This window comes from Parambassis ranga, chromosome 17 (genome assembly GCF_900634625.1).
Source record: "Parambassis ranga chromosome 17, fParRan2.1, whole genome shotgun sequence".
Lineage (NCBI taxonomy): Eukaryota > Metazoa > Chordata > Actinopteri > Ambassidae > Parambassis > Parambassis ranga.
In genome coordinates this window covers 669,593-696,733 of record NC_041037.1, presented here as the reverse complement: position 1 = coordinate 696,733, position 27,141 = coordinate 669,593, and the positions used below count along the sequence as shown (strand labels likewise).

The following is a 27,141-nucleotide window of genomic DNA, read 5'->3' as shown; positions in this document are numbered from 1 at the left end:
TGTGGAGGAAGAATTACATCAATTAGAGTGATGGAGAAGTAAAGATCAGCTGAAGCACAGATGTGGGACAGATGTTTTCAGTCAGCTGGGTTTGTCCCACATCTGCACATGTGACTGACTATACATTAATATTTTGGGGGAAAAAAAACATTAATTATGAGCCTGCACTCTAAATGCACCCTGCGTCTTATTACATTAAAAAAACAAAATACCTTAAAAAAGTCAAACATGTAATAATTTAAAGTGCCATTGCCACTTTCAGCCACAAGATGGCAAAACCACTCTGCTTTGTAAACAAACAGAACGCTGTAAAACTTTTAGTTTAGACTAATTTATTATCCAGTTCTTATCTCTTAAAAACCTTATGATTCAAGGTGGTATAATATGTGCTACATTTAGTTTCATAGGCACACTAAAACATAACTAATGTAATATCACTGAACATTTGGCTAATATCAATGTATTACAATTAACAAATATTAATAGAATTAATATATTTTGCGTGCGCTTGCACAACGAGTTAAACAAATAAGCTACAAGGCCAAATATTATGTTTATACTCTTTAATTCGATCTATTTACGCGACCTACACTGTTTAGCCGATCGTCCCACTAAAACGCTGAGTCATTGGCAGTTTAAAATACCCTGGGGAGTGTTCTGGGCTCTGATTGGTCTAACGGGTGCAAACACGGAAGTGAGCTGATGTGACTCATCTCGGTGTAGCTCGGCACTCTTCGGAGTTAAACCGACTCGTCGGTCGACATTTTCGGCACAGCAGCGTCATCAGCGCTGACGTGGGGACTACGTGAGCGAAGGCACCGACCCGTGCTACTGTCACCAGTGACGAGTCAGGCGACGTAAAACTTCGGTAAGTCGCTGCAAAGCTGTCACATTTTTTTCCCGCTCAGCGCCAGTCGAGCAGAAGCAAAATGTGCAAAGACATCTTCTGTGCGGAACATTTTTTACATTATTATTAAAGCGTTGATTTGTGCCCAGGCTGAGAAAAGCGGACCAACATGGAGTAAGGAACGCCCCCAGTCGGCTCCGCCGGCAGCAGCTCTCCGTCTGACGTTCCGGAGCTGCGTCACGTCAGACGGAGTTACGTCGATAACGGAAGTTCAGTCAAACCTGCCTTTTCAAAATAAAATATTAATGTCACGCAAAATTTTAAGAATTCACTTGTTTTTTCCATCTTTTAAGTACTTTAATAAATACATTTATAAATAGTATAATTTACCCGTAAAACGATTAAAAATGAATCATATTCAGGACAATAAAACTCCACTTTGACCTGAAAAAGGAAGTGGCATTGGCTCTGTTACTTGACATGCACTTCATGTTTCTCCACAGGAGTAATAACAATCTTGTTACCAGATTTTCTTTTAAAATGAATGACGCAATTATAATTATATTCCATATTATGGATCTTCTTAAGTTTCAGTAGCACATAGAACACGTGATCTTTTTTCTGTCCAGTGTTAAACTTTACAGCTTTTATTTTGTGGGTATTTTGTCCCTCTTACATGAATCAACTGTCTAATTAAATCCTGTCTGAGTGTCTTCTGAAGTGTGGAAACATGCCTGGACTTCAGTCCCCCGGCTGCACCCAGAGCCTGACACTCATAATGAGGGGAAAGATTATGTAATGCAAATATGCCTCAAAGAGAGCTCCAAAGACAAAGGAGCGTTTCTTTAAACATTTGTGTTGATGTGGTGTTAAAGTGAGTTTTTTTTATGTTTAAAGTGATTTTTTTCTAGAGGTGATAAAACTTTGTGCCTAGGAATTAGTCCCAGATGCGATCATTAGCATTGATAATCAGTGTGTTTGTGTATGTTTAGGGGACTGACTATGGATGCCTCCATGTCTCCACAGCTGGACAGCTGTTTGAGCGGCTCGGTGACAGATGGAGAGGAGAACCACAGTGAAGCCGGTCCGTCTCCTGCACAGGTACACACACCTTCCAGACAGCGGATGCTTTGCCTCATCCTGTGCTTCATTCTGACATCTCGATCTGAAACAGGTGACCATTGTCCAGCTGTCTGACGGTCAAACCGTGCAGGTCCCAGGCATCATCCAGGCCCCTCAGACCTCTGTTATACAGTCACTACAAGTCCAGACTGTCCAGGTGAGGCTTTAAGTCGCAGTCCCTATGAAATGTGAGCAAACAACACTACTGTTATCAACTCAGATGTTTTAAAGAAAGCTTCTAGTCGAGTCTTTTGAGATGAGTCAAGTCCTCCTTTTAAGACTTTCAAGTGTGAAAACTCCAAATGTCTCGAGTAAGACATACAGTACATACATATTTTCTGAAGTCCTTCAAAACTGAGTCAGCTCTGTCTTTTAAACTGCAGTAGCTGCGGTTCTCCCCTCTGTCCGTCATCCAGCCGTTTAAACTGCTGTCCAGCTGTGGCGAGTCGAGTCAGGCTATCATGCCGCTGTTTAAAGTCTCAAACTGAGTCTTTAAAGAGTGTCGGTCTGTCAAAGAAAGTCTTAGATCATTGAACACCGGTCTAAGCATACTTTAAGACAAGTTGAAGTCTTGGTCAGGTCAGGTGGTCTGATGTCATTAAAGACACGTCTTTATTTTCATACGTCTGCTGGAACACTGCTGAGTGTCCTTGGATCTGGGTCCAAGTCAAATTCAAGTGAGGTCTAAGTGTGTGTCATTTTGGTGTTTTCAGATGAAGCTCTGTGTCACTGTGCAGGGAGTAAGAACCTTCACCGGTGGTGATTCAGTGGATAGCGTGGATGAGTTTAGCTGCAGTGTGTAGGAGGCGTGCTGGAGGGCTGCTGGTGTAATGCAGTGCATCTGTTAATAGGATTGATGTGAGCAACAGGAGCTGAGGTTTAAGCTCATCAGTCTAACCTTCACATTCAGGAGGAGAAGTTGTTGTTTGTGTGTGTTTGTGTGTGTGTGTGGGCAGGACGATGACTCCCACAACTGCAGCAGTGACAGAGTACCTTTTATTGATTGCTGTGGTGTAGACGTGCAGATGTTTCCGTATTGCGACGCGGTGAAAACGCTGTTGGGAAATGAAACCATACAGCAGATTTTCACATGTTCACAGCTTCTCTCTCTGTGTTCTGATGAAACGCGTTTTTACCCGGAAACCTGTCAGGAAGGAGATTAAATCTGACATGCAAAGAAACAGCACAGATGTACGCCACACAGCGGTTTGTGTCTGCTGCTTTCAAAGTATTTGTTAGTTAATATCAGGGAGTGGATCTGTAACAGGATCCTGTGCCCCGGTCGTCTTACATTCTTATTGTGCAGCATATTTACCAAAGGGTGACCTCTTTTGCTGACAGGCTGGTGAAATCCTCCCAGAGCAGGATCCAGGATCCATACGTCTTCAGAGGCTGCTGCATTCGTCATGTATCTGTGTAAACACTGATTTTGATTTCCAACATGGCGTCCTCAGGTGTGGCGCTTTCCCTTTGCCGTGTGGATCCGATGTGTCTGCAGAAGATAAATGTTAAGCAAAAGTAAACGCTGCCTTGTTTTAGGCTGCTGGTGGGGCTCAGTAGGCGAACCCTGCCGGCTGGACTTTAAATGTATGGCAGGAGGTTTCACTCTGATGCACTTTGTGTTAAATCAGTGTAACTTCTCTTTACAATCCGATAGCAACCGATTAGTTCGGCAGTTTCTCATTAAAACGAAGAATATGAATCATCTGAAGCTATAAAACATAAAAACATCATCAGTCCTCCGGGTGGACCCTGTAGGAGTATTGACTGGTTGTCACCCTCTTCCTGCTCTGTGCACCAGAGAGGTACGTGCATGATGGCCGAAGTCACAGACCGCAGCTCGTCTTCAGGTGATGGCGTCCATGTGATTGGAGGCGTGGCTTCAGGGTGAGCTCCGAGAGAAAGGGGCGTGTGTTTACTTTGGAAATCTGGCTGACTCCCACTGGACAGTCTGGACAGCTGAAGCAGAAGCCACTTTCATACAGAGATAAAGACTCCCTGTTCTGCTTGTTCACAAATTCAAAATGAATTGTAATGCTGCCACAGACGGTCAGCGGCGCTGTCAGGTCAGGCTTTCACACAGTGGTCAGGCCCGGTCCAGCCGGCATACAGGCAGAATCATAGACTGGATGAGGGCAGGTTTCTGACGAGTCTTTTATGTCCCTGCGGGAGGCTTTGACTGTCGCCATGTTGGCAGTGTAAAGAAAATGAGGAGAGGTCGACCCAGAAACACTCACATGTGAGAGGCTTAATAAAAATCCACCAACACAGTCTGAAGATAGGCTACAGTACAAACAACAGCTTAGCTCACAAAAACCCACACAGACCCAGTCCAACAAAAAGTGAGGAAAACCAGCAAACTGCCGCATTCATACTACTTCCTCCAGAAATGACACATTTATGCTGACTGAACAAACAGGCGCAGAGCCCCAAGTCGTTCAATCATGAGACTGATACAGAAGTCCACACTAGCAGGGAGGTTTAGGATGGCGGTGGTGCAGGCAGCATGTGGAACCTTCAGTCCGGATTCTGGGGTTCTGACCCTGCATCTCTGAACACAGCCAGATGTTTTGTTTTCACTTGAAGATCACGCTTTGTCTCTAAACACGTGCATTCATCACACTAAACACAATTTACATGGAAAACATTCTCGTCCATGACGTACCGCCATTTTCTGGTGCCATGGCAACAGCTGCCACCCCCAGTCAGCAGCACAAGGCAAGGAATCAAAACGCTGCACACTGGGATCACATGATGATGGCTGAGGGTGCACTACAGGTTGACCTGGTCAGTGTCACAGGGGCACAGCAACGGGACAAGACAGGAAACAGATCAGCAGATTATTTAGATGATTTACTTGCTCTCAGAACCTAAACTTGTCAAACACAGGCCTCACTTTCACCACATTACCAATAAGCAGATGTGGGACTCTTGTCTTGTCCTCAGCTGGTGCTGAAGCAGCCTTTGTGTTGGTTACGCACTGACGTGACTCATAAAATCCCGACTGATGACACATTTACACTTTTATTACTCCGGCACTACATGCCAACATGTACGCTTGGAGGAAGCAGGGTGTCGTCCAGTATATTTTCACATCCATCACATAAAGGGTCTGCTGAGGCGCGGGGGATTAACACTTACAATGAAATGCTGCTCAAATGACGGCAGCTTTTAAAAACACCTCCCAGGGCGCCACAGCATGTATTATTATTATTTTTATTATTTCTTCTTTCTTTCTTATTCCTCCGTATGTTTTTTGGCGCAGCGTATCTTCAGCATACATTGACCGATTTCAGCCACTCAACTATCAAAATGTTCATCTCACAGAGGACGTTCCGGGCCAACTTATTTATATAAGTATATATAAATTGATATTAGATATAATTTTTCAAATATTAAGCATTTTATGCGTCCTTTTTAACATGGGAGTCTATGGAGGAGTCTTCAAAACCTCCTTCCACTTTGACATGTAGCTAGTTCCACATGCTTTCAGCTACAGAACCCGTTCAGACATCATTCTGTTCAGCTCTTCGAGGGCTATTAAACTTGTAGAGATTTATTCAAATATGTTTCATTTTCAAAATATTAATAAATATTCAAAAGCCATTTAACATTGAAGTCTATGAGAGAGCCCTTCAACGAGGGTCATCTGCCAAATGTATCTCCTCCTACAAATTTCAAGCTACAGACTCCAGTTTAGTGTTAAATCGCTCGTTAGATGCTGCTCTATCAAACCTGTATTCAGAATTTTCTAATTCCGAATCGTTTCTGCACGCCAGGCTCTCAAAGTTGGAGTGCTTTTTGAGGTTGCATGGCTGTTACCATGGTGACAGGCTGACACACAGAAGCCTACAAAGCAGCCATATTTGTAGTCTTTATCACACTTTAAGCAGATTATGCAGGTTCTCCAGGCATTCTGAGCAATCCTTCACCTCAGCGTTCAAAGTAATGCTTCAGCTGCAGCAATCAAACGTGCATTTTCTACAGGAAATGCTTATTATTTATGTGAACTACCATCTAACAACCTGCAGGTCACCACTGCAGCAGAGCTGGAGGACGACGAGTCTGCTACAGACGCACAGAAGAGACGGGAGGTCCTCTCCAGGCGTCCTTCTTATCGAGGTGTGACATGTAAAGTCTGACAGTGATCTGTGTTTTAGTCACTTTCCTGGCTCCTGTTCACCTGAATAATTAGACACTGAACCCGGCTTCCTCTGGATGAGATTGTATATAGATGGTCATGAAACAGAACACTGCATTGTGGGAATGAAAACTAGTAAACCAAAGAGAATAAACCAGGGATGAACGTGTGAAGGTGTGCGCTATGGTACGTTACGCTTTGCTGCGTTGTGTTACGATACTGCGGTCAACACAAATGGTCAGTGCCAGCCTCCATCCAGGACAATACAGTCTGTCAACACATGAGCTCTAACATGTTGTGTGCTTGTTGTGAGTGATTGGACTTCAGCTGCACGGTTCTAACTCATATCTGACCCCTCGTAGTTCCGATTGCCCAGAGGAGAGCCGTCCAGCTGAGCAGCCCTGGGGCTGAAACCCTTCAGGGAGGCCAGACCCTGACACTCACCATCTCACCTACCCACATCCTGCAGTGTGCAGCTCAGCCCGGAGACGCCCCACAGCAGCTCTACATCCAGGGGGGACAGATGGACATCCAAGGTAGGGTGGTGGTGACGTGGCCTGCTGGTGCAGACAATACAGAAGCATGAGTGTTGCATCACTTCTGGGATCAAGGCATAAAGACATGTAAACACACAGTTAATAATTATTTACAACGTACCCTGGAGCCAGTGCAGCCACACACAGCCCTCTGATTCACATCAGTCTAGGTCTCAAAGTGGTTTTACACACCCCCCCCTCTGTGTAACATGTAAGCTTCTTCTAGAAAACAGGATGTTCCCATATACGTTTAATTTAGCGACTGAAAGGCTCCTCACTAGATGTTTCTGGAGATGACTTGTAGTCATGTGACCAAGACGCTGTGGGTTTATGGTGTAATATTTACTTGTGATCCTATCGAGGGTTCAAAAATCACAACCGTGGTCCTAATCTGTCCAGATTCATTCTGCAAATATCATCATTTTTTAATTTTCTACAATAATTGAAAAGCTGATAAACAAATGAGATTATAATCAGTGGAAACTATACTATACACACCAAACCTGAATGAAAGTGTCTGCTTGGACTTTTCCAGAAACAAAGTAATATCACACATAAAGGAATATATTTACTGATCATGACCAGAGTCTTTATTAAGTGACTGTGGAGCAGCTTCTCCCTTCTGACACAAACTAACTTGAATCAGGGAGCTCAACAGTTTGCATGGCAGCCACTTGGGACACAATATCCTCTTGTTTGTTTAGCGTCTCTCTGGTTGCGTCACTAGTGCTAAAAATACACCCCCTTCACTGCCTCCTCCCTCCCTGCCTCCCTCCCTGCCTCCCTGCCTCCCCCTTGCCTGCCCGGCTCACATTGTGCTTCAGAGTCTGATCCGCTGTAGGAGGGAGGGAGGGAGGGAGGAACTGTAATCCAGGGTGTTTTACTGACTTCAGCGGGCAGGAGTGATGTCATTGTGATGTCAATGCCTGTAATTGTAATCGGGCTGCAAAGTTGACGAGTGGCCACTCTGGCACAGAGAGAGCTGAGAGGGAAAAGGCAGAAGAAGAGAAGCAGAGACGTAAAGTTGACCGGGAGAGAGAGTCCTTCTGTGGGTGTGGGGTTTTTTTTCCGCGCTGAGGTGTTGTGCTGCCGTGGGGCTGGATTATTGGAAACAGGAGATGGCTGTAACCGGGGATGAGACTGAGTCAGGTAGAGTTTGTTTACATGTCTGTGTGCTCATGTGTGTTCATGCTGAGGTGTGTTTGTCAGTAGAAACGATGATATGTTGATGTTTTGTTGAACTTAAGGAGCAAATGTTTGATTTATGCACCTGAGAGGAAAAAGCAGCTTAGAAACATGATACGATCAGAATCAGTTACTTTTACTTTGTGCATTGAGAAACTGAAAGTGCCACAGCTCGGACAGATGGCATGTTAACAGAGAAACAAGCATTTGGTTTGTATGTTCCTGTCAGGCTGTGTCCCGCTGTTACACACACACACACACACACACACACACAGTGTGGTTGTCAGGCAGGCAGGGAAGCAGGGCGGGGGTGGGGTGGCAGTGGAGGGGTGTGGGGTAAGATAGTTGCCGGTTTGACGTCACTTCAGTTTCCTGGAACAGAAGCCAGGCAGGGAAGAGAGAATGCAACATGGGCAAGTGAGACGCACACACTGACGTCAGCAGAGCCCGAGTCACTCTGTTATCACAATGAGAGACACACACACAGTGTGCACTGTGTGTGTGTGTACACCTGCTGTGTCTCTTTCTGAATGAGTGTGTGTGTGTGTGTCTGGACCGCAGATAGAAACTTCTCAGGAACAAAGTGAACAGGAGACGGCGAGAACGGTCTGAGTCATCATGTAGATGAGTCAACTCAAACAGCACACAGACCACAGAGAGCGATCAGCACCCCGAGCCCCGCAGAGCCCTCAGATACAGTCCATGACAGGGACAAATACAGAGACACTGTCCTCATGACAGACACCTGTAGTCCCTGGGCAGGTAGGGAGGGACAGAACAGAATCATTTCTGTGTTTAATGAGATGGCTGCACATCGAGACATGAACACAGTTTAAACTCAGCTTTCCACTGTGGGTGGTTGTATAAGAACAAATACCTGTGCACAGGGAGGGGGGGGGTCAGAGGAAATTGATCTTTTCAGGCAGGAAGGAGAGTGGATGAGTTGTTCCTCCAGTGAAACATGTGAAGAGTCAGACTGAGTGATTGAACTGGATACAAACCAAAGACCTTGGAGCGCTAACGCTGTTTTGTCCATTTTTTTTTTTGCTCCCACACAGCGGCCACAGGAGACATCCCCGCCTACCAGCTGCGGTCCCCCAACTCGGGTCTGGCTCAGAGCATAGTGATGGCTGCATCTCCGGGCAGCATGCAGAGCCCGTCCTCGCAGCACGCCGAGGACATCACCCGCAAGAGGGAGGTCCGGCTGATGAAGAACAGGTAGGAGCCTGGGGGGGGGTCACGTTCCCTTTAAGGGTGCTAATGACCAATAGGTGGAAGCCAAGAAACCCTGACTCAACACTTCAGCGTGTCTTCTTCCTCTTCTTTCCTCTCCAGGGAAGCAGCCCGTGAGTGCCGCAGGAAAAAGAAGGAGTATGTCAAATGTCTGGAAAACCGTGTGGCCGTGTTGGAAAACCAAAACAAGACCCTGATTGAAGAGCTGAAAGCCCTGAAGGACATTTACTGCCACAAGGCCGAGTAGAGGCGGCTGCTTGTGGTCACAGGCTGAAGACAGTTTAAACTGCTCCAGCTTCAAAAAAAGAAAAGAAATAAAAACAACAACAACAGACTCTGGAACAAAAAGCTGCTTTCACCGTCTCTGTTTCTCTGCTCACTCAGGCCTGACGTTCGCCAAATTCAGACGTGTGGCGGAGTCAAAGTCGAACCGCTCGAGCTCGCCCAGTTCTGCTCTCGTTCTTATCTTGTGCTCTTTGCATGTGAAGACTCACAAAGCGTTGTACACACACTGTGCTTGCTGTTGCTGTTGTGCACGGAGGCGAGGCCAGCCAATCAGAGGCCAGCCAATCAGAGGCCAGCGTGAAGAGAGAGAGGGGAGAAAAGGAAACAGGAAGAGGAAATACAGGTGCTTCCTGCTGCTCCGCTCACACAGCGACGTGTCAGCCGGGTCTCGCTACGAGGTACACACAAAGCGACGCACACCACCACCACCAGCTGCGACATGGCAACTCAAAGTTGTGTTTACCTGATTGTGTCATTTGTGTAATTAACGCTTCTGTTTTTTGCCCGTTGCATTCCTTCATGTGAAGTAGGAAGAAAAATCATTTTGTCAGTAAGGTGATGTTTTTTTTTTAGGTTTTAAAAATAAAAACAGAACATCAAAATATATTTCAACAAGTTTGAAAAAAAAGATTTATTTTTTGATAAATTATTGTAGTATCAGCACAGGATGTACCAAAGTGTGGATTTTAATAGATGTTATATTCTAGTACAACAAGTGCAACACACAAAATATATATTCTACAAAGCAGATGCTACCTTTTAGCCAGCTGTTATTTGTGTTAAAAAAATCGAAAAACTCACATTTATAGATGAATATTTTACAAAAATAACTGTCCTGCTTTCTGAGCACCGCTTTTATTTTGAAATGCCGGATATCCACTTTGGAATAAAAACTGTATATTTGATTACGGCTTCATATTCAAATGCTCTGTTTAAAGGGTGATGCCAATTCCTTTCACTCTCTGGTGTCTGAAGACGTTTTATCTGAACTAATAAATCACGTTGTGTTCATGTTTCTGCTGATATCTCTTCCTCAGTTTGTTCCGCTCATGGTGATATGTTTTGTTTCCATACAGAGAGAAATGACACGGTGTGAGCGCTCAGAGGACCGCTCTCTCTGTGAAGTGATGATAGTTAAAAACAGAAAGAAAAAACATCAGCTTTTAGGTGTTTTTTTTATGTACTTCCTGAATCGTGACGTTGTTTTTGTTTATCTAATAAAACACTTTTAATTTAACACACGTTCTGATTCGCTCCTCCTTCCACTCTGAAGCCATCCACTGAAGCAGCCTATTCGTTATGAAAGGTTTCCACGGCAACCCCTGGTGATATAACGCTGACCTCGCAGGAGCTGTGAGTGATAAAAGCCAGCAAGATTCTTTGTGTTTCTTAATTTATGTCATCAGTTTGCAGCAGAGCTACACTCTTATCATGAACACACACACACACTAGAGAAAAGCAGCGCCTTTCAGGGGAACCTTGAAACTTCTGTTTGTACAGAGACCTTGTGGCTTCCCATGTTTTCATCATCACAGCTCGCTTGAAATGTTACACAACTCTATTAAAGCGCACACACAACTGTTTCCACAAACTCTACAGTTCATGCACAGCCCTCTCTCCCTCTCTCTCTCTGTTCTGCTGTTGCCAAAGCAGAGCGAGGACAGTTGCAGTGTGGGAGTCTATTTAACCTTTTGCTTTTAATGCCTCTTTAACATCTTGGTGGCCTTTGGTCTAGTGTGGCTGGAGTGGAAATTTCCACCTGGAGACCAGCCGCCTACAACTGAGCTGAAGCCCACTACCTTGACAACATGGAACAGTGGCGGTCAAGGGGGCCCTCTGCTGGGTGAAGCACGCAACTGCAAGCGGAGTCACCACAGAAACGCCACACTGTGCGCCCATTTGTTTTCACACTTCATACAAGGAGGTCAGACACTGTTTATATGTATGCATGGATTATTTGGTTCTATTCTGCCCCCTGCTGGATGTTCTAATCCTGTTTTTCTATTGTGTTACTAGTTTTTAATGTGACACTTGTCGGTCATCGTCCTCTGTGTTACAGCTCTCACTGAAAAAATGCAGTGGCCACTAGGTGCCACTAAATCCTACACACTGGTCCTTTAAAGTCCCAGCAGCAGCTCCACCATGAGCTAACTGCGTCACCAGCAGAGGGCCCCATCACATCCAGAGCTGAGAGAGCACTGGCTTCATCCGACTCAGGCTGCACTTCATCAGGACAGTGCTCATGAGACGCTCTCTCTCTCTCTCTCTGTCTTTTTTAATCTTTTTAAAGAAACTTTTACCCACATGTGTTAGCTTTCTGCTAATGGAGGCTGATTGGTCAGATCGGATTACAGCTGAATGAGAGATCCTCCCTCAGTGGCAGGTTAGAAATATGTAACTCCCCCTCTGTGGGTGGTCCATAATTATACATGATTTTAAATCCTCATAAAATTAAAGCAAGTTATCAAAAAAACTTGGCTTTTGATGCCTGCCTGTAAAGTGTCTCAGCCCCATAGACTTCACTTGTTTTGGTGCATGGACATGAAAAAGACATTTATGACCTCATCAATCAGAGTTAAAACATGGCTTTGAAAAGTAACTACAAAAAAACGCATTACTAATAACAATAATAATAATAACAATAATAATAATAATAATAACAATAACAACAACAACAACAACAACAACAACAACAATAATAATAATAATAATAATAATAACAACAATAATAATAATAATGCTTATTATTGTATTTTTGCCATGGAGTCTTCCCTATTACTGAAATATGGCAAATAATGTTTCTCTATGGACGTTAAAAACCCTCCATAATAAATCATTAGATCAGCTGAGGCTCTCCCTCCCTCCCTCTCTCTCTCCTCTCTCCCTCTCCCCCTCTCTCTCTCCTCTCTCCCTCCCTCCCTCCCTCTCCCTCCCCCTCCCCCTCTCCCTCCCCCTCTCTCCCTCTCCCCCTCTCTCTCTCTCTCTCCTCTCTCCCTCCCTCTCCCTCCCCCTCCCTCTCTCCTCTCTCCCTCCCTCCCTCCCTCTCCCTCCCCCTCTCTCTCTCCTCTCTCCCTCCCCCTCCCTCTCTCCTCTCTCCCTCCCTCTCTCCCTCACCCTCCCTCTCTCTCTCTGTCATTTGTAACCACCCCCTTGAACCGGAACCTTTCCTCGGGATGTGCAGCCCTCCCTGTCGGTCTGTCGCGCTGACAGCCAGCAGCCTCACATCACGGACCGCACCGTGCTCCGCTCACTTCCAGCTCGCAGGATGCTTCTCGCTTTACGATGCCTGGGACCGCGGTGACAGCTCGGCCCGTCACATAGTCTGCATCGGCTCCTCCCGGTAACGGCCTCTCTGCGGACACCGACGCCTGGATGACAGAGTCTGTGGGCGCTGCTGCGGGGATCTACCGGCGCTGGTGGGGTCGTTTCCAGCTCCTGTTTCAGCTGAGAGGAGCGTTTATTCTGTAAACCTGCACCTCCCGCCGGCGGGGCCGTTAGAGGAGGGGAGCACAGATGGGGAGCACGACCTCCTGCTGCGCGTCCGCCAGCCCCAAGCTGCGCAGAAATGCCCACTCCAGGCTGGAGTCGTACCACCAGGAGTCCGACCTGAGCAGGGAGGAGACGGGATGCAACCTGCAGCACATCAGCGACCGGGAGAACGTGGACGGTAAAAAATAAAAACATACTACGCTCAGGCTGTCAGCGGGTGTTTTACTGTGACAGGACAGGGAAGCAGGAGGATACAGTTACCTGTGCCACAGGGGATGGAGAATAGAATTAAAGTGACGGTAATGAGTAAATAATACAGGAACACGAATAGATAATAATAATAATAATAATAATACAGGAACACGAATAGATAATAATAATAATAATACAGGAACACGAATAGAGTCACAGGTAATAAGAGCTATATAACAACATAAACAAACGGGCCCTTCAAAATAAGAGCTCCAGGCCACCTCTGCCCTCTGTGGGCACCTCACCCCGGGGGCTCCTCACCCCGTGGGCTCCTCACCCTGTGGGCTCCTCACCCCGTGGGCTCCTCACCCTGTGGGCTCCTCACCCTGTGGGCTCCTCACCCTGTGGGCTCCTCACCCCGCCTCCCTCAGCCACGCTGGGTGGATGAATGCAGAGCCTCACGCACGTTGTTCTCTCCTGTGTGTGCTCTTCTGTAGACAGCATCCCGTTCATGAAGGCAGACTCCTTTGTGCTGGTCTTTGTTTTCAGAAACTGCTGCACCTACTGAACACAGCCCCCCCCCCTCCCTCACCCCTCCCTCACCCCTTCTTCCACTGACACATGCTAATATGCATCACAATTGGCCCATTCACACTGAACAGTGTGCACTAAATGGCTTGTCTATTTTCAAACTGGCCCGTTGTAAGACAGAGACATGTTTTGTGCTTTAGTCCGATGCTCACTGGACAGCTGCTGCATGTATCGGTATATTCTGACAGCTAGGAAAAAAGATCCTAAACTTAAACTGTATATAAAGATGGACGGCGTGGTTCCACCTGTGTGCGTTGTACAGAAGTGAGATAAAATATCTCTTATAACTTATGAGACGCCATCTTGGAACCAGAGTCTGTGCACTGGAGGTTGAGAGCTGCTCACATTCCACATGGCCTGATGCAGGGATGCAACTCTGCGTCACATCGACGTGGACGACACCAGCTGCGATCGCTCAGACTGGTAGCGAGGCATTTCCTTCTCTGTTTACCTGCTGACATCCAAATATATTTTGTGTTTTCCTGTGTCTCGGTGGTCGGACATTCTCTCTAATAATCACTCTGGCCTTCAATGAATCATGGGATATGCTGATGCATCCTTCTTTATCCGAGGACAGCAGCTTACAGTTAGCATGCTAACATCATTTGAAATACATAGACACGTGCACAGCTCTGTAGCGGTTGTTTTGGATGCTATCACAGGCTTTTGAGCTAGCGGCTGCAGCCATGTTGCTATTGGAAATCCTTCACTGTCCATTTTTGAATGAGCTCTTACAGCGTGGATGGGCTTTCTATTGATCGGCCTCTCGTTAATATGCCTCTTACCGGGCTGATGAGTGAAGTCACTGTGAGGTTAGCGTAGCTCTGCTGATCACTCTCCGTTGAGCATCATCACAATGTGAGGCAGGTGTTCCTCTGACGGCATGATGAAGACTCACAGAGCCGACCCACACTTCTTGACAGGGGTGAAGACGTCTCGTGCTGAGAGGCCGTCTGTCTCGGAGCGTGTCTAATGTGTCCTGTCATGAATTCACAGTCAGTGTGATAGAGATTAGTGAGCTTCATTAGAATGTGCAATATCAGAAAGAAAATCTTAAAAAAAAGCCCAGACAGGCAGCTGCGAGCGTCAGAGCTGCCTCCAGGGATGACTGCCAAGAATTAACGCCTCAATTTAGAGCGTGACGTGCTGTTTCTGCTCGTCACCAGTGTCTGATCGTAACATTTTGATTGCAGTAAAATGAGATTGTAGCCCGTTATAATTTGACTGGCCTAAAACAAGAACACGCCTCTGTATTTAACACCACACAGATGAGTTCAGTCCACCTTTTAACCATTAAGTTACATTTAATCATAAATAATACCTGTAGATGCCCCCAGACATGAACAGCTGGTAGGTAGACACATGTCTCAATAAGCTCTAAAAATGAAGCATTTGAACAAACATTGACAAATATTCTGGGAGTATTGGGCTGTTTTGATTCTATGATGATGATTCTAATCTATCTATACACGCTGCACTGGTCTCATCCATGCCTGTCACAATATCTGTGACTTTGGTGTCTTCATTGTAGAAAGTGTGTGGAGATGTCTGATTTGATCCTCACCAGCTGCTTAGTTATCATTCCTTGGTTGGATGTTAAAGGATAAACAGGCTTCACTGGTTTAAAGTGATTGTTAAAGTGATTCGTAGCCATTAATCTATGATTTATTCTTTCAAATGATAACTGCCATGACAGCTGTTTCCCATCATGCTCTGGCCGCAGACAGTCTCAGTGAGGGATGTTATGTCAGTTTTTAGGGGATTTTAGTCTGGAAGTCCTGAAGTGACCTCACAGCGCCCTCTGTGTTTAAGGACAGACGATCACGTCACTCCATAACGCCATCATTCCACTGACCCGAGGCCCCGGAGCTCATCCCGAGTGAGCCGCTGGGTACAGTTTCAGCAGGAAATGAGCTTAGTTTGAGGGGATGAGGCGCTCTGAGGCTCTCGTCCTTTGGAGTGGAGGAAGTTTTGTGTCTGTTTTGATGAACTCCGTGCAGATTTTCAAAGTAAAACAGAGCATCACAGTGTCAAACCCTGCAGGTGTGACACAGCCTTCCTACAATCATCATAGAAAACAACATGCTCAATCACCAGACTAGGAACTTCCCGACAGTACTTGAAGGCACCACAAAGAGCAAACATGTTTTAGCATGTTACTGAACAAGTCTCAGCTAAAACAATCGAACAAGATTCTCTTTAAAAGGATCCAAACCTTCGGCCATGATTGACTCATGTGACCAGCTGTCACATGACGAAAACATGATCAAGTTAGGTGGATCTGCAGACCAACCATTTCAAAGTTACTGTGCAGAGTAGGGTGAAGGTGTTGAAATATAAATGTTGAAATATAAATAAATCAATAAATACATGCAGAGCACCTTTTCACCTTTAAGACTTTGCAGCCATGACTGCTGCTTGCATACGTCATGACTTTATGGACTTTATGTCGCAGTAAACGATGAGAGGCTGCTCGGGGTTCTGAGCCATGAATGAATCATCATCATGAGCTTGATGTAAACTCTGAACGTTGTGAAAAAGGAGACCTCAGCCGGGCTGCTGGAAGATGGATGGAGAGTGTGGACGAGAGACAAAGCCGTCATATGATCTGCTTTCTCTGACAAAGCCCGCTGTTGTTGTTGTTCCCTCTTAAAGTGACTTGTTGTTGTTTCTGTGAGGCTTCACACGTCAGCTGATGCTCTTATATTTAGGTGTGGAGGGGAGGAAGGAAGCTCGGAATCTGGTTAGTCTGATGATCCTGGTGATGACTCAAGTGTTTAAAGGCCGTCAAAAGTCCACAGGAAGGGGGGGGGGACTGTTGCTTTTCTTTTATTTAGGGGCACATGAGTGTCATATCTCAGACTGCTTCACACAGTCACTCCTGCTGGTGTCCATTAAGCTCCTGAACAATAACATGTGACATGCAACTCATCCATCATGCTTTCAGTGGTCACTGGCTTCTTCCTTTGTGCACATGGACATGAGTAAAAGACTGGGGCGTCCACACAGAGTGCTGCAGGTGCAAATGATATCTCATTGTTATCAGTGTGACATCACCAGCTGTGTGTAATAGATTAAGAGAGGTAGGACTGCGGTGAACAGATAATCATCCACCTCCAGGTTTCATTTGAAACATATGGACAAAAGTACGTGGTCACATAACCTCCACGTGTGCTGGCCTCCAGTTTATCCTCCTCTCTGATCAGCCCATTAGGTGCGAAGTTATCATCAATCCTCATTATGAGCTCTAAAGCTGCAACAATGATCAATGAATGGAAGTTTAGAGCCATTAGTCTGGAAACAGGAACAATTTCGGCTGGTTTGTCCATAAAGCGTCAGAAAAGTTTGACTGATTAGTCATGGACAATCAATCAATAATCAAACAATCATATAGTAGACGGCGACATTAACAGCTTCACAACTAAAAACAAACCAACTAAAGCTGAACATGGTGTCCATGAGGAATCTGAGCAGAATCAGAGGAAACAGAGCAGAGGACCGAACATACACAGGAAGCAGGAGTGTCGACAGGTGAATAACCAGGAAACACACTCAGCCTGGTCAGAACAGAATGAAGGAAAATGAACTGAAGGACGTGTCTTCATAAACAGCCCCCCAGCTGTGTGTTTCTCTGATCAGCTGCTCCTCATGTGCTCAGAGCAACAGCAGCATGCAGGCAGAGGATTAAATATGACATGTGTAACCTGGCTGTAAACATAATGCTGTCTCTGAGTCCTCTCTGAATGGGTTACATTATTAGAAGTTATATAAACTCTAAAAATGATTACAATAAAATAAGCAGTAACTAAATTACAACATAACAAAAAGAAAGAGAGCTGTATGATTAAACTATACAACACCAACATGTCCTCTGCTCTTCTCTGGGTCTGAGATAAATTATTCCTTTCACTGTCTTTGTTTGATTTGTTGACTAGTAATGAGAGAGTGACCCCCCCCCCCCCCCCCTCGCCTCACTAATGATCACTTCAGAAGGGCGAGCTGGCTTTGAGCTGTGCAGGAAGACACTTTAAAGATGATGTGATTTTAATGAATGAGGACTGCATGTTAACACGGGCACTGACCAAACTGAACCAAACCCAACACACAGCTGAATGTGCATCACCTGACCCCCATCCAGGCAGGGTCACAGCCAGCTCTGCCTACTCCTACTCAAACTGAACAGAGAACCATCCTGCTGATAGCTGGCTGGGTAGAGGAGGAGGAGGAGAAGAGGGAGACAGGACAGAGAGGATGAAGGAGAGAGAGAGGAGAAGAAGAGGGAGACAGGACAGAGAGGATGAAGGAGAGAGACAGGACAGAGAGGATGAAGGAGAGAGAGGAGAAGAGGGAGAGGAGGAGAGGGAGACAGGACAGAGAGGATGAAGGAGAGAGAGAGAGGAGAAGAGGGAGACAGGACAGAGAGGATGAAGGAGAGAGACAGGACAGAGAGGATGAAGGAGAGAGAGGAGAAGAGGGAGAGGAGGAGAGGGAGACAGGACAGAGAGGATGAAGGAGAGAGAGAGAGGAGAAGAGGGAGACAGGACAGAGAGGATGAAGGAGAGAGAGAGGAGAAGAAGAGGGAGACAGGACAGAGAGGATGAAGGAGAGAGAGGAGAAGAGGGAGAGGAGGAGAGGGAGACAGGACAGAGAGGATGAAGGAGAGAGAGAGAGGAGAAGAGGGAGACAGGACAGAGAGGATGAAGGAGAGAGAGAGAGGAGAAGAAGAGGGAGACAGGACAGAGAGGATGAAGGAGAGACAGAGTCATTCTATTGATAGAAACAATTCTAAAGCAACAACAATGAAAACCAAAATAATTCTGGAGAATATGAGTCATATTAAAACATCTGCTTTCAGCGCGTTAGCTAAATTATTTACTGAAACCAGAAAGTCCTTCTGCATATGTCCTACATGAGACCATATGCAGTCAGTGTTTCTCCTAGAACAACCAATAGAATCCACAAGTGTCACACAATACACCTATCAATAATCTATACAGAACATCTACAGATCTATATATAAAGGACTGTAAACGTGTTCTGCTGTGAAGATCGATGGGGATTGAGCTTTTGAGGCAGCTTCTAGTCTTCTAGTCTAGCCACTGGAGGAACTGCAGTCTCTGTGTGTGTGTTATCAGAGGCGTCCCAGTTCTGGAACTCTCTCTTTCTTTCCCAGGAAAGGGGCTTAGAGCTTATAGGGTGTTAGAATAACATCTCCCTCTTGTGTGACATGATAATAAAGATGGAACAAACGCTGATCATATTCTGTAGATGTACAGCAGGACAGTCCCTATGAGACACACACGGTCCATGTGTGGGACTTGTCCCTCTGTGGATAATGCAATGCAGAGTTCTGGTTGTCCAAATTCCCCTCTAAGATAAAAACCACCAAAGATTAGCGTGCATGACTGAACAGCGAACATGTTCGCCTTCTGCATGGGAGCGAATCAGTGCTCATGCTACCACAGTCTGCAACAATAACACCAGCATCACTTTCATTCAGCAGAGCTGAAGCTCAGGCCGTTTATGAAGGCAGAGCTGTGAGCAACAAGAAGGCCAGTTGTTGTCACCTGTGTTCGCCTGTAAATATTTATCACAGCCTCCAGGGCAACAGATGATGCATTTCTTTCCAGGGTCCATTTATCTAAAATAAAAAAAAACACAGAAACACACAGAGTTAAAGGGAATATTGCTGACAAAACGGAATAATATGGGTAAAAAAAGGCACAACAGTTACAGCAAGGTGTACAAATGGCAGCATCAAACCTGTTCCAGGTGGTCTGAGAGGTTTGGATGCTTCATATTTTAATACAATATAATATATAAGTATAAGTATGAGAGCGAAGACTTCTGGTGATACGGTCATTTTGTAGCTCTGTGTGTCGTCTGTGTGGTTATTTTGTTGCTACGAATAGCCTGAGCTAGTGTGAGAATGCAGATGCTAAACAGAAGAGGACCCATTATAGAGCCTTGGAGAACTCCACATGCAACTATTGGGCGTTCAGAGTTGTAGTTACCTACAGAGACAGAGGGACAAAGGGACAGAGGGGCTGCATGATGCATGCGAGCGTCCAGAGCACAGCTGGGTACAGGTCATGATGACTTGAAGCAGACTTCTTTCTTTGTACTTCTGTTTCCTTCTCAGACTTGTTGATCTAAAGGACTAGCTTCTCCTGCTAGGCTGGCTTTTAGCTGCTAACTAGCTGTCAGGATCAGGGAGAGGACGGCGTGCTAACATCATCTGTTTCCTGTTTCAAAACAGGGAGGAGAAATAAAAGAGGCATGTAAACCCAACACGTCCCCATAGCTTACAGTCAGGATGGTCTCTCTCTATATATATACGGTGTCTATAATTATTATGATATATATATTATATATTGTCCATATTGACACTATTGTCAGACGTTACAAAGGGTTAACAAAGAGACAGATATAAACAGTGTTGTAGTGGGATGTGCCTGTTAGCAGCAGGATGTGCTTGTTGGTAATTCATTATGTAAGAGCAGACAGGCAGACAGGCGGGCTGGCCAGCTGATGGGTCAGCCCAGCTCCTCCTGTTTCAGAGCGCACAAGCCCATCCGCGAGTCTTCGTTAAAGTTTACTTGAGGTGCTGAATATCACGTATCAACACTGGACACCAGCCGCTGTGCACTCTGGGAAGTCCAGTCGTGTGTTTTGTTTTTAAGCCTAGCAGGATGAGTCCTGTGAGTTTATTCAGAGAGAAGAAAATGCACTGAGGGTTTCTGTCCCGGCCTCAGAACGGATCTTACTCAACACATGTTTCTCATAAATGAATTATAAATGAATGCGGCTGTGCTGTGAGGGGAGAACCCTCAAAAACAAAACGTGTGTAGAACCACAAACGAGGCTCGTTGAGGAGGAAGTGATGCAGCACTAAAACCCAGCTCAGCCACTGTTTAAGCTCCAATTTGTGGACGTAATGAAGTCTGTGCTGGACGCTGAGATATGTCTGATTACTGTTGCGTAATGTAGTGCTAATCCAAAAGCCTGGTCAGAACCAAAGCACATGATGGGGAGAAGTTTGGGCGCTGCAGATTCTGGACCTGACAAACTGATAAAGACGGGCGAGCGCCTTTGTTTACTGACTTTCATAAGCATGTTGATAATGTCTTTGTAAAAGGCATCATGGAGCTTTGGTGAGTGTTCCTACACAGTGCCATGGAGATCCTCTTTTCATCCTGGGGAGCAGGTATCAGTCTGAGAGTCATTCAGCTGAACAGGGGTTGGGTGATGGTGGGTGCTGTCTGGAGAGTGTAGCCGGCCCCTGTAACAGTGTGACCCTTTTCCAGGTCGTCCTCCAGCAGAACACAGAGACCTCTGTTTCTACTGTTTGGACTGTTCTTTGGTCTCTGGTTGGACGTTACAAAAAGTGTTGGAGAACTCTCTCAGGATCCCCCTCAGAAATGGCAGATTGCCTCCAAGAAGTCTGAGGACTCTCAGAAAGGAAGGAGCAGTGACCAAATGCACCAGGGACCAAAGAGTGGAGCTACTCTGATGATTGCTGCTACGCCTCTTTCATCAACCAGCAGCGTTGTTCTCAGTTTAATTCCCCCCCACACACACGGCTTGTCCTCCTACAGCAGCTGCTGTGACAGAGACAGATGATCAGCCATTGTAATCAAATATCTGCATGGTAATCTGGATCTTTTACTGTAGGAGTCGGAACGTTTGGCCGAGCAGACCACGTGTCAGAAGACAGTTTGCTGCTCTAACTGTCATTTAGAGTGTTAGTTAAAGAGTCACTTATATGAGACTGACAGGATACATACACAACAAGATGCTGCAGAGCTGCTGGCATGCACGGTGAAGGCTCACATTTTGCAGAGTGCTTTCCTTGTGTACGCACACAAATGCATCTCTGGCTCATGCCTTCGGGTCATGATGCAGTCTGGATTAGCTGTGCATGGAAATGAGTCACGCCTGGATGTGTCTGAGTGCAGAGGAACAAAAGAAATGAGCATTCCGGGAAGTTCAGGGTCACTTTAAGGAAAGCTGTGATACTCTGATGTTACTTTATTTTAAATGTCCAGGAAGAAGCGTCTGCGGTCATGTATGGTTGCACATTGAGCAAAATGCTAATGAAAAAATGCTAGTGAGGCCAAAATACCCTGCTCACAGGCGCTGCCATGTTGGAAAATGCAGGTTTAGTGTCATGTTAGCATGCTAACCTTAACTAATACAGAGTGCATTATTTGTCGGTGTGTTTGACAGAGCTGAACATGGACTACAACCCTTCGGACCATCCCCGGGCCAGCACCATATTCCTCAGCAAGTCACAGAACGACGGTGAGTATCAGTGCCACTTGGATCAATTCTCTTCATGCTGCGTTCACCACGTCATCAGCGCTGACTGAGATCTTTTAACTAAACGACAAAGACGCCGTGGAAGCATCCTGCTCATGGGCCCCTCTGATCTCAGAGCTGTGTGCGGCCAGCTGATGTCTGCTCATTTACTGTTGCCCCGAGGGGTTCTTACAGAGAGCCTCAGCGCCCTGCTGGGGGAACATCAACATGAGAGCTGTAAGACACGCCGGCATCCGATCAGGGCCTTTGTTCAGGGAGCAGCAACACAGAGCCAACACACAGATGTTTAAATCTGTCTAACTGATGAGTTAGTCAGGCTCTAGTTAGACTCTACTATTAACTATTAGGCTACTGAACTTTACTTTACTTTACAACTTTAATTACCTAATGAATGATATGTGAAATGTGCAGTCTGGCACATTTGAAAAGTGTATCTGAGGTTGTCGGTTGCTCTTTTTTCAGAGGTGCCGTACAGGAATGGTGAGTAGCCCTTAATGTGACTTTGTCTCCCTCTGGTGGTGCAACAGCTCTAACACGCTCTTTTCTGGCTTCTAACACTTTGCTGAAGTCTCTCCTCTGCAATGAGAACGTCATGTTTCCATGCTGTTAACGTTGTCGTGTGTGTGTTTATTATCAGAGAAGAATTTGTGTGAATTGAATGTTTGACCTGTTTTTATTTTTTACAGTGAAAGAAAAACGAAAGAGCCTCTTCATCAATAACGTGAGTCTTTGTTTTGTTTCTCTTTTAAATCTGCCAACAATAAATCTGTAATATTTACGCTTGACCTTCATGTTGCAGCAGGAGATTCGTTGCTTGTCCCTGATTCTCTCCCCTCCTCCCTGGCCTGCTTTATGTGGGTCAGACAAAAACATGTACACTCTAATAACAGTCACTGTGTGTGTGTGTGTGTGTCTGCGTGTGTGTGTGTGTAGCATGGGACGCCGAGGCGAAAATACAGCTCCTGCTCCACCATCTTCCTGGATGACAACACAGTCAGCCAGCCCAACCTCAAATACACCATCAAATGGTAGGAACCTGAACGCAGCATGAACTAAAAAGCCACACACACACACACACACACATCATAGCTTTGCTCTCTCTTTACAGTGTAGCACTGGCCATTTACTACCACATAAAAAACAGGTGAGGACTCTCAGTCATTTTTATAGATGTGTATTTATATTTTTCTGCGTCTTTGTGTATCATTTTGTTTCCATTTTAGTTTAAAAACAAAGAAGTCAGAGTGTATAGTGTGATTGATAAGTTCGTGACCTGGAATAAAAACAGTTACACTGAGTTATTCTCGGAGTAATCAGCTCATTAAAACCTTTAGCTGTAACGCTGCAACCTGTTCCTGTCAAACTCTTAATAATGTAGTGATTAAAGTGTTTTCTTTTACTCCAGGGACACACATGGAGGAATGCTACTAGATATCTTTGATGAGAAGCTCCACCCTCTTTCAGTAAGACCTCTGGTTTCATCAATAGACTGTATATTGGTCTGGTTCGGCCCCCTGGTGGCTGGCTGCAGTATAGATCATCACCCTGCCTCCATGTTTGTGGATGGGCTCTAATCAGGCTTATCGTGCTGTAGATTATTAGTTATTTTTGGCCTCTTTCTCCAACTTGGCACGGACGGTCCATCTGTTCATATTTTTAGGCATTGTCTGTCTATTTTTTTCTTCATCTTTCTGAATTTACCCTCATCTTCATTGATCCAGAAATCTGAGGTTCCACGGGACTACAACCAACATGACCCAGAGCAGAAGCAGATCTACCGCTTCGTCAGGACGTTGTTCAGCGCTGCTCAGCTCACTGCAGAGTGCGCCATCGTCACGCTGGTAAGACACACAGAGGAAAGTATCGCCGTCCCCACAGAGCTGAGGCTTGAAGCACGTGCACCCACAGTGTCTGTTTAGGCCGCGGGGGGAATGAAACCCTGATGTGTTCAGACAAGCCGGGAGTGTGTGTAAATTGATGTTCACAAAATCCCATGAAGTCTGAGGGCCTCAGAGCTCGCTGATGAACACAGCCAGTCAGAGAGAAAGGACTGGATGTATCGCCTCTGACACTATGAGGAACACATAAAAATATATCAGCCGGCTCAGATCAGGGCGTAAAGACTTTATCATGTCAACTTGTCCTCTGCATTTTCCAAGAACTGTCTCTTACCCGTGTGGCCGTGCAGGTCTACCTGGAGAGGCTCCTGACCTATGCAGAGATTGACATCTGTCCCGGGAACTGGAAGAGGATCGTTCTGGGCGCCATCCTGCTGGCCTCAAAGGTCTGGGATGACCAGGCCGTGTGGAACGTGGACTACTGCCAGATCCTCAAAGACATCACAGTGGAGGACATGTATGTGAGCCGCCTCAGGCTTTAGACAGGAAAGATGAAATTCCAAAACACCAACAAGGTTTTTGTGCCTTTTCTCCTCTTTTCTTCTTCCAGGAATGAACTGGAGCGACAGTTTCTGGAACTGCTGCAGTTCAACATCAACGTGCCGTCCAGCGTCTACGCCAAGTATTACTTTGACCTGCGATCGCTCTCAGAGTCCAACAACCTCAGCTTCCCCCTGGAGCCGCTCAGCAGGGACAAGGCCCAGAAGCTGGAGGTGAGAGGCCTCACTGCCCTTTCTGCCTTTCCTTTCTTTTACTTATGATTCAGAAAGCTGGAGGACTCACAAACAAAACAAAAGCCCAGGCAGTTCATAACTGATGGGAATAATACACCTGGATCACAGAGACAGCCAGGAAGACACAAGCATGTTCATCTGTGGACAGGCTACATGAGTTTACCCACTCACTAATGGTTTTACGCTCTGTCTGCAGGCCATCTCCAGGCTATGCGACAACAAGTACAAAGACGTGCGGAGGGCCGCCAGGAAGCGCTCAGCCAGTGTGGACAATCTGTGTGGCGTCCGATGGGTTCCTGCGATCCTCTCCTAATCAGCCATCACTGAACACTGAACACTGGCATCAGGCTGCAGACGCTGCCCTCACAGTGCCTCAGACACTTCCTGCTCGTTGTCTCGCCCGTGAAGGGAAACCTGAAGGAAGTCCAAACTGTTTAGGACTAAACACTGAACCTCCACTGGTCAGTCCGGCCTCGTTTCCACGTTTGGACCTGTCTTTCAGGTGTGAAGCGTATTTATTTCACTTCACAGCTGCAGAACTTCACAAACAGTAGCGTAGCACTGAACTTATGGATTTCCTTTGATGGCACTTGGATCAATAAAAGAGGTAGAAATCTTCAAGGTTTACGGTATTTCTAGTGTACAACTTGATACTCAGGTAGACCGTTTATTATGTTGATAACTGTGATGCTTCTCATTTTAGTCATATGACCAGACCAGAGTTAGGTAAAAAATGAGTCAATATTACCACAGTTAGGACTGTGACACTGCAATCTGGGGCACAGTGACATCAAACAGAACTAATTAAAGGAACAATTTGTAATAATAAGACCAAAAAAATGTTACACAGCGTGAACAAATAACAGCTACATATACAGATATGTATTTAAGTTAGCATGCTAACCAGCTAGTGAGAGTGTGTACAGTAGTGTGATCCCATTGAGCTGATGTAGGGTCTCAGTATTAGAATGACACAAAACAACTAACCTGTGTGAAGATGTGTTGGATTCACTACCTGCTCTTAGCTTGCTGTAGGGCTCTATTGTTCTGTGGTACTGGAGGCCCGCGGTGAACAGAACCAACTCAGGGCTAGCTGATAAAGCAGTGGATGAGAGTAAAGGGTCATCCTCAGCAGTCAGCAGTGACCCCCGTTCTAAACAAAAAAAAAGGACAACTTGATTACAAATGGCTCCTTTCATTGGTCAAGTTATTTTAATAAAGCACATACATGTTGACATCCGGTGGACATTTGAAGATGGTGATTTAAAGGGTGGCTTCACCAAGGCCCTGTTCACACTGGGGAAATCAATCCGGCTAAAGCGGGATTCGGGCCGTATCAAGACATATCCGGATAGTTTTTTTCTGAGTGTGAACACCGCAAATCCGGCTATATCCAGCTTGATTTCAATCCACCTCTCGGAGGTGGATCTAGCCGGATTGGCTCAAATGTGGCTCAGGTCTCATTGCAAATGCAGCTACCAAATCCGGCTAGTGATGTGATACTTCCAGTTCACAGGGACAATGTCTGGGTCAAGTACAAAAGCCGTATGTAAACAACCATCAAACTACGACAGCTTTGCCCTGAGTTTATTTTCCACAGGGCTACAAAGAAATAAACTGCTTTTTAAACCGAAAAAAACAACAAGGAACAAGCGACACCGTATATTACGAGGCGCCACCTAGCGGTTTGGAAGACTGCAAACAAGCCAGTTTAATCCGAGCGCGGACACTCGAGTATGATAGCCAGATTTGAAAATAAGTGAACATATCCAGATTAAAGACTATCCAGATTCAATCCTGCTCTAGCTGGACTGAGTTTCTCCAGTGTGAACGGGGCCCAAAAAGAGCAAGTTCAGTTTGACTCCTGAACTCTGTCAAAGGGGAGACTGAGGTGGAGTTGGACAGTAATAAAGGTATTTCATCACATTACATGGAACAATATTAATATTATGGCCTAATCTTCCAATGAGCACTTCCAGGTTAGATTTGGCGATGCCTCATATGTTTCTAATAGCACTCTGCAGTCCTCTGGGTCTGTCGTGGAGGGCAGAGCCTTTTGTGTTCATGTCTTCAGTATTTTCAGAGCTACTGTTGCAGATAATTTGGGCAATCTTCAAATATCTCATGTATTCTAAGGTGCAGTGGCTTCTCATCTATCACAACAAACACGCTGTCCTCTTAAAAGCAACATTTCAATAATAACATGAACCAAAGACACGTACAGACGTGGGCGACTGCAACATAAATCCTCACAGCTCTGTAACAGGTATGGTTTAGCGGCTCCTTAAAGGTGCTCCCTGCTCTGATTCAGCACAAAGGTTCCTTTTTAACTTTGTTTTGGGCTTGTTGCTATGCGGGCGAATAGATGATCAGGTTTCTGTGTTTCTTTTCCCTTTGGGCTAAAAATACAATTATTTTGCAAACCAGCTTTGTACAGTGCATAACTGAGATAGGTTAACTGTAAATTATTTATGGATGTGCGGGTTTGTGTTTTTAATAAAAAGCAAAACTGTTGTTTAATATTTATGTGTCTTCAACTAATTATTTTTGTGTATTTTTGAGCAGT

General features: G+C 45.6%; 2 protein-coding genes across 7 annotated transcripts; both read left to right on the top strand.

Moving 5' to 3' along the window:
* Positions 1-1,834: 1,834 nt before the first annotated feature.
* Positions 1,835-10,366, top strand: crema (cAMP responsive element modulator a). Of its 3 annotated transcripts, XM_028427766.1 has the most exons (6): positions 1,835-1,948; positions 2,022-2,126; positions 6,001-6,091; positions 6,473-6,646; positions 8,890-9,049; positions 9,167-10,366. In XM_028427766.1, exons 1-6 carry the CDS (start codon positions 1,850-1,852, stop codon positions 9,309-9,311), a joined length of 774 nt encoding a protein of 257 aa, XP_028283567.1. In that variant the 5' UTR covers positions 1,835-1,849; the 3' UTR covers positions 9,312-10,366. The 3 variants fall into 3 exon arrangements, with proteins under 3 accessions (XP_028283567.1, XP_028283565.1, XP_028283566.1); XM_028427764.1 differs by lacking the exons at positions 1,835-1,948; positions 2,022-2,126; positions 6,001-6,091; positions 6,473-6,646 and adding an exon at positions 7,484-7,795; XM_028427765.1 differs by lacking the exons at positions 1,835-1,948; positions 2,022-2,126; positions 6,001-6,091; positions 6,473-6,646 and adding an exon at positions 8,438-8,593.
* A 594-nt stretch (positions 10,367-10,960) lies between these two features.
* Positions 10,961-26,848, top strand: LOC114449347 (cyclin-Y-like). Of its 4 annotated transcripts, none has more exons than XM_028426936.1 (11): positions 10,961-11,273; positions 21,851-21,925; positions 22,406-22,423; positions 22,630-22,664; positions 22,877-22,971; positions 23,052-23,087; positions 23,349-23,406; positions 23,665-23,784; positions 24,132-24,298; positions 24,392-24,554; positions 24,772-26,848. In XM_028426936.1, exons 2-11 carry the CDS (start codon positions 21,859-21,861, stop codon positions 24,886-24,888), a joined length of 876 nt encoding a protein of 291 aa, XP_028282737.1. In that variant the 5' UTR covers positions 10,961-11,273; positions 21,851-21,858; the 3' UTR covers positions 24,889-26,848. The 4 variants fall into 4 exon arrangements, with proteins under 4 accessions (XP_028282737.1, XP_028282735.1, XP_028282736.1 ...); XM_028426934.1 differs by lacking the exon at positions 10,961-11,273 and adding an exon at positions 12,552-13,016; XM_028426935.1 differs by lacking the exons at positions 10,961-11,273; positions 22,406-22,423 and adding an exon at positions 12,552-13,016.
* The last annotated feature ends 293 nt before the right edge of the window (positions 26,849-27,141 follow it).